The following is a 10,167-nucleotide window of genomic DNA, read 5'->3' as shown; positions in this document are numbered from 1 at the left end:
AGACCTCACTGTGGTGTGGTTTACATTCAGCTGTGTAGACCGACAGTAGGAAAGACATGAAGACAATTATAGCTTGCAGTAGCTGCTCTGAGGAAAAACGATGAGGGTAGTATGTTGAAACAATGATCTTCAAGTCAGGGACAGTGTTATATAGTTACCTTAACCTCTGTGTGCCTCAGTTTCCCATCTGTAAAATGGGGGTGATGATAGCAGTGGCTCCCTAGGAAGACTACTGTGTGGATTTAACAAGTTAGCATGCCTGGTGACCTCAGGACGGTGCCGGGTGCACGGCGAGGGCTGTGCTCCTGTTAGCTGTCATCATTTCTGTCCTGGGGGGTAGCGATGCCTCAGGTCAGGGCCCGGTTTTCACCAGGGAAGTAAGACCTGAGCCCAAAGGCTGGCAAGAGGAGACAGGGGAAGTCAGCATGGCCCTGGAGGCCACTGAGTGGAGGACCTGGAAACACAGCGGGGCCAGCCTTGGCCAAGAGGGAATTGTGGAGCCCTGGGTGATGGGCTGTGGAGCCCGGCCAAGGTGGTAAGGGGCTGAGCAGCTGGGAGGGTGCTAGTCAGCCTCAGGTAAACTGTGACGAGAGCAGCCCTCATTTTTCAGGATCTGCTCTGTGTCAGGTGCTGGCCAAGTGCTTGGCAGAAAACCCCACAACAGTGTTCTGAGGTAAGCATGTTTCCAGATGAGGAAACCAGGGGTCAGAGAGGTGGTGGAACTTGCCCACAGTCCCATAGCAGGAGTGAGCAGAGGCAGGACTCAGATCCAGGCCTGTCCACCTCCAGGGCTCCCACTTTTAACCCCAGGCTGTGCCTCAATCGCCATGAAATCACCAGGTGTTCAGGAAGGCAGTTGGCTTTGGGAATGCTGAAGAAGAGGGTGATGATCAGAGCGAGCTGGCACACATGTCACCTTCTGGAACAGGAGGCCCAGCAGAAAAGCAGGGGCAGTAACAGGGGGCACCAGTCTCCTGCTCGGGGTTCACATGCCTCGTTTCTGGATCCTCCCAGCCACCCCATCGTATGTAAGCTCTACCACCCCGTGTGACGGATGAGGAAACCAAGGCTGGGGAGCTCCATTAACCAGTCCTAGAGCACCTAGGCCAGAGGTCTGCCGACTGCCACCCAGCACTTGCTCAGAGGGGCTAGTCCCCCACCAGGGCATCCTCACTCTGTGAGGCCCATCCTTTCTCCAGGCCACCCTCACCTCTCACCTGAACAGCTGCAGGAGCTTGCTCCCCACCTGCTTGCTCCCACCTTGCCCCTATCCTCACAAAGGCCGGTTTTCTGCCCAGCACCCAGAGGGACCCTTGTGAAATGCAAATCAGAACCTAACACTGGGGCCGGCCCGTGGCTCACTCAGGAGAGTGCAGTGCTGATAACTCCAAGGCCCCGGGTTCGGATCCCATATAGGGATGGCCGGTTAGCTCGCTGGCTGAGCGTGGTGCTGACAACACCAAGTCAAGGGTTGAGATCCCCTTACCGGTCATCTTTTAAAAAAAAAAAAAAGAACCTAACACTGGCCAGCTCAGAGCCCTCAGAGGCTCCCCAGATGCAATCCCAAGTCCCCACTGTGGCCCCTGTCCCCTCCCAGCCCTCCCCTCCCCAGCACTCCTCACACTCACCAAGCTTGTCCCCCTCACACCTTGGCACTTGCTGTCCCTCACTGGAATGCTCCGCTGCTGTGTAAATTCCTTCCTTCCTTCCTCCAGGTTTCTGCTCAGATGTTCCCCCTCAGAAAAGCCATCCCCCCAGGCTGGCCCGTGGCTCACTTGGGAGAGCGTGGTGCTGACAACACCATGTCAAGGGTTGAGATCCCTTTACCGGTCATCTTTTTTTTTTTTTTTAAAGATGACTGGTAAGGGGATCTTAACCCTTGACTTGGTGTTGTCAGCACCACGCTCACCCAGTGAGCGAACCGGCCATCCCTATATGGGATCCGAACCCGGGGCCTTGGTGTTATCAGCACCGCACTCTCCCGAGTGAGCCACGGGCCGGCCCTACCGGTCATCTTTTTAAAAAAACAGAAAAGCCATCCCCGATCCCCATCGATCCCCATCCCTTCCCCTAACTTTATTTTCCTTCAGAACATCTCTCTTCCTACTTACGGGGTCTCTCTGTTCATTTGTTCAACATCAGTCTCCCTTACTCGTGTCGTCTGTGTTTACCGCCGTGTCCCCAGCACCAGGAACAGGCGTGGCACACAGCAGGTTCCCAGGAAGCGTGTGTGGAAGGAGGAGCCAGGGTGCTCTTCTGTCACACTTTGGCCAGGCAAGGTAGAGGGGCTGCGGCCGGCCTTCTTGAATTGGAACAGCTTTGAGAAGTGACTGGAACCTCCTCAAGACCCCGCTGACCCCTGACACTGTTGTTCCAGGCAGGTGGACACCAACACAAAAAACGTCTTTGGGCAGCCACGGTTGAGAGCATCCCTCCGAGACCTGCGGTCCCCACGGAAGAACTACAAGTCCACCATCGAGGACGACCTGAAGAAACTCATCATCATGGACAACCTGGGGCCAGAGCAGGAGAGAGACACAGGAGTACGTAGCGGCCACTGCCCCCGACTCCCCACAGAGTCAGCAACCCAGTGGCCTAGGGGAGGATGGAGAGGAGGGTGGCACTCCCTGCGGTCACTCCACCCTCTCTCCCTGAGTCCTCAGCCATCAGCATATGCCAGCCCTGTTTGGGCATCTGTAGATTCATGGCCGAGAGTCAGGGTGTCACATTAGTCAGGGAGAGAATTTCAGTTTAAACCAGCCCAGGCAGGCATGCAGGCACTTTATCCAGTACTAGAGTACCTCATGCCTCTGGGAAGACCCGGGTCTCATGTTCTTCTCCTGGAGCCAAGGAAAGAAACAGCCCCCATCCGTGCAAACTGCATGAACCAACAATGGGCAGGGGATCCCAGGGGAAGTCGAGACCCTTGTTACCCAAGAACGAGGAAGGCAGGAGCAGCGGGCACCGTGGGACTCCAGTGTTGCCTGCTTCTCTTCACCTCCTGTCCCTGCCTCCTGACTGGCCTCACCCTCGGGCAGGTGCTCTCTTGTGGGGCCCAAGGTAGCCCCTATCTCTTGGGTTAGGCCCCTCCAGCCCAGGGCACTAGGGGAAGAGAGCATTCCAACCCCAGTGGTACCCGCCGAGCCCCAGCACTGGTTCTCATCGGTCCCGCTCAGCTCGCACCAGCTCCCTGAGGGAGGCGTCCATCTCGGGCCCTCACCTGGAGCTGCAGGGTGGGGTCGGCCACAAGTTGGGGGTGGGGGAGACTTCTAGGGGAAAATTGGGGCTCTTTGATCAGCAAGGGGGCAGAGATGGATACTGGGTGGGTAAGAATTTACCACAAACGTTCGGGATGGGAAGAAACCTCTGAGGAATGTGACCATAGGTCAGGCTGTGACCTTGCCCTGCATCCCACCCCTTTCTTGGCAGCAGTCACCACAGAAGAGCCTGCAGCGGACACTATCAGATGAGAGCCTGTGCAGCGGGCGTCGGGAGCCCAGCTTTGCCAGCCCCACTGGTCTGGAGCCGGGCCTGCCCAGTGATGTGCTCTTCAGCAGCACCTGCACCTTCCCCTCCAGCACGCTGCCCGCCCGCCGCCAGCACCAGCACCCCCACCCACCTGGCGGCGGCCCCAGCACTGGCCCTGCCACCAGCAACAGCTTCCCAGAGAAGAAATGTGAGCCTGGGCACCAGGGCTGGTGTGGAAGTTACCCCAGGATTGGGAAGTGGGGGACACTTGAGAGGGGAAGTCACCTGACGGTCAAAGACTAGAGGTCATCAGTGTCAGGGTCATCGGGGTAAGGGAACTAGGATACCCATGAGCCTTGGGGAGCCTGATGGTGGAGCATCAGGGGGTGTCCTGGGGGTCATCTGGGAGTCAGGAACACCCAGGGACCAGGGTCACCAGGTACCGGGAGAGGAAGTCAGCCTTCTAGGTGTAGGCCTTAAGGATCAGGGTTTGCATTAGCTGCCCCCAGCTCCCTGAACCACACCCCCAGCCTCCCTGTTCCAGCACCAAGTAGCTTGCTTCATGCGCATTTATTTACTTACCTGACTCCCCCCCAAGTTTGCAACACTTGGGGACAAGGTGCAGGAGTATGACTTATCCACCCCTTTATTCATCCAGCAACTATTTACTGAGTATCCCCATGAACAGGGCGCCCATGCACGACACCCTCATCAGAAAGCCAGGAGCCAGCTAGAGTCGGTTGTGCCCTTGATCCACTCCATATCCTAAAGGCTCTAAAACTGAAAGGCCATATGTAAGTTTGTGCCAGGCTCAGCAAAACCCGACCTGAACGGACGTGAGGCTATTTATAGTTCTTATTTAAGCCACTTGGTATGAGTAATTTGTTTCCTTGCATGACACTGGTGTGTTGAATACAGGGTGCTGCCTGGCCTTTGGGGTGTGTGATGTAATATACAGCATCTGCACACCTTACTGTTTCACAAATCCAAACAAATCTTGAATTCAGAAGAGGGATTGTGCCCTGTATCATCTGGACGGAGCCTCTCACACACTTTTAGGGGATGGGATAGGAGACTCTGGGACTTTTTTGAGGGAGTTTATCTCCCCGCTTAAAATTCTTCCATGGTTCCCCCATCGACCTAGTATCTGCATCTATACTCCTTGCCCTGATGTTTTGGGGCTCCCACCCCAGGACCCAACCTCAGCCCCTGTACCTCATGGAACCCACCAGACTTTTCCCTCCTCAGGGCATTCCACATAGCTCTTCCCTCTGCCTGCCATGCTCTTTCCCCAGCCCTCCCCTGGGCAGCTCTGGCTTATCCATCAGGGCCCGGCTCAGTAAGCCTTGCCTGGAAGTTTCCCCCAAGCCCCAGGCTAGTCCTTTCGCCCGTCTTGAGCTCCAGAGCACCCTGGTCCTCCAATCATTGTCTGCCTCCTGCACACGTTTCTGCGCTAGGCACTGAGGATGCAGCTGTGAGCAGGTTAGAGAACACCCCCGCCCTCGTGGGATTGGCCCTTCAGTGGGAATTCCCCACACCCCCCTAAGTTTCACTGTTTGTCTCCTTCCCTTATCTCTCACCTTCGCCACTCTGTCTGGGTCTCAGGCAGGGCCTGGCACATAGAAGGCATTCCACACAGCAGGGAGCAGGTGAGAGAGGGGCCGAGCCAGAGAGTTGGTGCCCAGAGGACATAGATACAGACTTGACAGATTTGAACAACTCTCACTAGCTCTGCCTCATTCTTTCAGTCTCAGCTCAGATGCCCCATCTGCCAGGAAGCCCTGCCTCCCCCCACCAGCTCCTGTGGGACCCACAGCCCCCCAGGCTTCTCCCCTTCTATCCATCCCTGATCATTCTGCCTTATGTTTCCCCATCCAAGCCCCATATTCACTCTGGCTCTCACTGTATGAGAATGGGCCTCTCCCTAGCCAGTCCGGGAGCTCCCTAACGGAAGGCCTAGGGTCATCTCAGTCACAGCTGTGACCCCAGATTAGGGCCCTCTGTCTCACAGAGCACACATACACCTCTCTGTGCCCATTTGACTCCCCCATGCCCCTGAACCAAGGACGATTCCATCTGACCTCAGCTTGACCAGGTCCTGAGCCTTTCCACCTCTCCAGAGCCCTTCCCAAGCCACATCCCAGCTGAAAAGACATGGGTAGCCCAGGCCTGGGCTTTACTCACAAAGGGTCCTTCAGGCAAAGGAGCCTCTTGCACGGTGCCACTGATCAGTTGCTCAGCAATGGCAGCTGCTCCCACAGCCCCCACCAGCTCAGCAGTGAGATGCTGACGGCTTGAGAAGAGCGTCATGGAGGCCCGGGGAGCAGGCCCTCAGTCATTCACCCCTTCAGCTAACGCTTACTGTGTGCCACTCATCCGAGAGCTAGATGGCCTGAGTTTGGGTCCCCGTCTTCCACTCACAAACGTAACCTCTCTATGCCTGTTTCTTTGACTGTAAAATATGACCGAAAATAGAGACCACCTCACCAGGTGGATAGAATCAAACAAGTGAATATATGGAAAACAATTAGCACAACATCTACTATGTAGTAAGCATTGAAAAACTACTAGCTATTCATTATTTTCTTGCTAGTATTCTATCATCTGGAGTAAGCATCTTAATTCGTCACTAGTCAGGTGTGTACCTCTGGACTAGAGAGTGAGGGTTAAAGCAGAGTATATACAACAAGGACTTTCTAAACCTCAGAAGCCACATGTGGTTGGGCTCGGAGCTGGGCCTGCATCCGACCACCCACTTCAAATCCCTGTGCTCCCGCTGGCATGTGCAAACCCAGGTGAGGCAGCTTCTTGCTCTGAGCCTTGATTTCCTCCTCCATACCAAGGGATCATAACAACACCTCCCCCGGCTAACGGTGATGTTGTAAGATGCTCCCCATAGCACACTCGGCACAGTGCCTGGCACAGTGCAAGTGCCCAGGGGACATGGAGCAGATACACTTCACTGTCAGCCAGGAACGTGGAGCCACTTCAGGCATGTTTCCTGACCTCTCTATGCCCCCTGTCCTCTGTCCCCTCCTGTTAAGGGCTGCGAGGGGTCAGCAAGCCTACGTCTGGCACTCTCAGTAGCTGCAGCAAATGCGGGTACTGGCACGAAGCTTGTGCTCTCCATCACTCCCCAAACCCTGAGTCTTCAGGGGCCTCTTTCTCTGCCTGGCATGTCATACCTGAACCCACCTGGTCTCCCATGTCCAAACACTGTCTATACACTGACTACCCAAATTTATATCTGCACCCTGGTACTCTCAGGTCCTATGGCCAGCCCTCATCCTACTGTCTCCTTGTGGTGTCTAATGGCATCTCCACTTAACACCTCTAGAAACAAGCTACTAATCCCCCACCCCCAGCCTTCTCCCTCTCAGAGCCAGCTCCATCCGGCTGTGCCCAGGCCCAACCCCTTGATGTCATCCTGCGTCCTTCTCTTTGTCTCACACCCACATCCGTTCTTCAGAAAATTCTGCTGGTTTCATCTGCAAAATAGACCCAGAATCCACCCACTTGTTCCACCACAGCCCCACTCTGGTCCTGTCCGCTGGTGTCTCCCTTGTGTATTGTCACAGCAGCCTCCTCACTGCTCCCTCCCCCCAGCACACACACACACACACACACACACACACACACACAGTCTGTCTCCATGAGCCCGTCACCTCTCTGACTTCACCTCCTACCACTCTCTTCTCTCACTCATTCTGTCCCAGCAACATGGGCCTTTTCAGTGTTCCTTAAATCTGCAGGCACATCCCTGCCTCAGGGATTTTATGCTGGCTGTTCCATCTGCCAGAATGCTCTTCCCTCAGGTGTGCCCCTGGTTCACTCCCAGTCTTCAGAGCTTGGCTCACATTTCATGTCTGCATCAAGGCCTCTTCTAGCACCATGTTTAAAGTTGCACCCACACAAGCATCCAGCATTCTGGTTCCCTTATCCTGCTGGAGGTTTTCCCGGGCACTGCTGTCTTCTAATAAGCAGTATAATTATTAAGTGACTTGTCTCTCCCACGTTGTCATGCTCAGCTACTTCCCTGTCTGCACTCTCCCCACCCAGCCACCATCTCTGCCTCGGAGCTCTCGCTGGCTGATGGGCGGGCCCGGCCGCTGCGGCGCCTCGATCCCGGGATGATGCCGCTGCCCGACACGGCGGCTGGCCTCGAGTGGTCCAGCCTGGTAAATGCAGCCAAGGCATACGAAGGTAGGCACCGTCCACCCAACCCTGCCAGACCCCACCCCCTGCTCTGTTCTAGAAGGATCAGTAGAGGGCCTGCCGCTTTGCAGGAGGGATACATTCAGGTTCCAGAGTCAGGGGGAGCAGGGCAAGTCCTGCCCTGTCATTTGCTCACTATGCAACCCTGGGCAAGTGTCTTTATCTCTCTGATCCCCAGTTACCATGACTACCAAGCAGGTACAGTGACTGCACCAACTGCCTGGGGCTGCAGTAAGAAGTAAATACTGTGTATAAAACATGTTAGGCCCAGAGCAAGCCCTCAACAGATAATACCTTATATTATTATTACAGTGCAAAATCGCACTGATCCAAACTAGATTTGAATTGGTTTGGCTGTGTGGTGCAGAAAACCTGAATTAACGACTTAAACACGCACGGTTTTATGTGGTAAAAATTCCTGGGGTGGGCAGTCTGGGGCTGGTGTGGGCCTTACACAAATTCATCAGGGCCCAGGCTCCTTCCAGCCACTGTGCTGCCATTTCCAGGTGCCTCACCCTCGCCATCCGAGGTGCTACTAGAGCCCTAGCCATCACGTCCAGCTCCAGCCAGCAGGAAAGAGGAGGACACATCCCTTCACTTTAAGGACACCTACTCCTACACTTAGTTCCCATTGACCAGAGCCTCATCCCACGGCCACACCTCGCTGTAGGGCAGACCAGGAAGGAAGCTATGTGCCCTGCTAAGATTTGTGATTTGTTACTACGGAAAAAGGGAAAACAGACTATGAGAGACAGCTAGCAGTCCGCCCCTTTCCTTCCCGTGTGACCTTGGGCAAGTGGCTTTACCTTTCTAAGCCTTGGTTTCATCATCTATAAAACGGGACCCATTATGATCCCTGACAAACACAAATGTATTCTTTTTTTTTTTTATTTGAATTTACACATTGTAATTATACATGTTTATGGGGTACACAGTCTGATATTTTGATACTTATATATGTTGTATAATAATCGGGTCAGGGTAGTTAATGTATCAGTCACCTCATGCATTTATCATCAAATGTATTCTTCTGGCACATTTGTTCTCATCTTTCAGGCCATGGCTTGGCCGTCCCTCCTCCAGGAAGCCATCTCTTTTATCCCCTAGTCTGAATCAGGCACCTCGTCTGAGCTCCCACGGCCCTGACCCCTCCAGTCTGTTGCTATCTTATGATGGTTCTGTCTCCCCACTGCACCGGAAGGGCAGGACCCAGGGCTGTCTCTGTCACCACTGGGAGCCCAGCTCAGGGTCTGACACAGGGAAGGGTATTAAACCAGACCCATATGGTACGCTGCATGTTTGAGCTGGTCCACGTCAGCAGGAGGCCCTGGAGGAAGCTCCCTCCCTGATCTGCTTCCATTCATTGCCTCTGTCCCGTTCTGCAGCCTGCCTGTCCACAGGAGGAAGGCAGTCAGGCCTGCACCCTTACACTCTGGAACCACTGGGGAATGGTTACTGAGCAGTGGCTCAACACTGCAGGTAAATTTGAACCTGCAGAGGCCTGACAAGTTCAGTGTGGAAGAGCATTGCTCAGTGGCACTTCCTGGAGGAAGTGACTCCAGCCATGATGGCATGAGGGAGCATCTACTGTGAGCCAGGACTTTATCACTTTACAAACATCATCTCTTCTCAGCTCCAGTCTGAAGGATGTATTGGGACTCCCACTTAGAGATGAGGAAACTGAGGCTCGGCTATCACAAAATCACCTGGGTTCAGTCACCTGGCACATGAGGCCAGGATTTGGACCAGGACTGAACCCCCCCCTCCAGAAAAATGGGCATAGGACATTGATAACACCAAGGTCCAGGGTTCAAGCCCTGTACCAGCCAGCCGTCAAAAGAAAAACAGACTCAGATGGTTCTCACACTTTTGAAAATACCACTCAGCCTCTCTCGTAATAAGATAAATGCAAGTTGGAACTCACTGAGATACAGTTCTTCACATCTCAAAGTGCAGAGATGGAGTTTGATAGCACTGTGTGGGTGAGCAGGGGGCAAAGGGGCCCTGCCTGCATTGAGTGCAGTGTAAGCTGGGTGCAGGCCCCTGTGGAGGGCAGCTCTGCTGCACCTGCTACCAAATCTAAAATGCACTCGCCTTTGGCTGAGCAATTCTAAGTTTTTGGTAATCCTGGCGTGAGGACTGCCTTTCCTCTACGCCCGACCTAGTTGTCCATCATCATGTGGTCCATCCAAACCTGAGCAGAACTTTCCTCAGGCTGACCCACTATCCAAAGGGCCCAGGAGGGAAAGCGGGGATGATTTTGGTAAAAATGGGGCCCCATGTATTTTTTGGTTCATGTATTAGTTCCACAAACTAGATGCTGCCGGCCCCGAGGACTTCACATCCCACGTACAAGACTCGGGCTGTATTAGGCTGAGCGTTACTTGGGCCTGTGACTTCGGGAGGGAGGAGAAGGAATGGGAGCCAGCGCAAGGCCTGAAAAGTGAAGGCACCGCAGGCTCCCGAGCAAGGAGGGTGCTGGTT

At 54.4% G+C, this 10,167-nt stretch overlaps 1 protein-coding gene across 1 annotated transcript in view; it reads left to right on the top strand.

Moving 5' to 3' along the window:
• Positions 1 to 3,903, top strand: part of LOC103593005 (signal-induced proliferation-associated 1-like protein 3) — a 218,448-nt gene extending 214,545 nt beyond the window's left edge. The window contains exons 17-18 of the mRNA XM_008575915.1: positions 2,378 to 2,543; positions 3,430 to 3,903. Of these exons, the coding sequence (XP_008574137.1) occupies positions 2,378 to 2,543; positions 3,430 to 3,771 (508 nt within the window). The 3' untranslated portion in view covers positions 3,772 to 3,903. The remainder of the gene's footprint in view (positions 1 to 2,377; positions 2,544 to 3,429) is intronic.
• The last annotated feature ends 6,264 nt before the right edge of the window (positions 3,904 to 10,167 follow it).

This window comes from Galeopterus variegatus, unplaced genomic scaffold (assembly GCF_000696425.1).
Source record: "Galeopterus variegatus unplaced genomic scaffold, G_variegatus-3.0.2 Scaffold1256, whole genome shotgun sequence".
Taxonomy (NCBI): Eukaryota; Metazoa; Chordata; class Mammalia; order Dermoptera; family Cynocephalidae; genus Galeopterus; species Galeopterus variegatus.
This window is presented reverse-complemented; position numbering and strand designations above follow the sequence as displayed.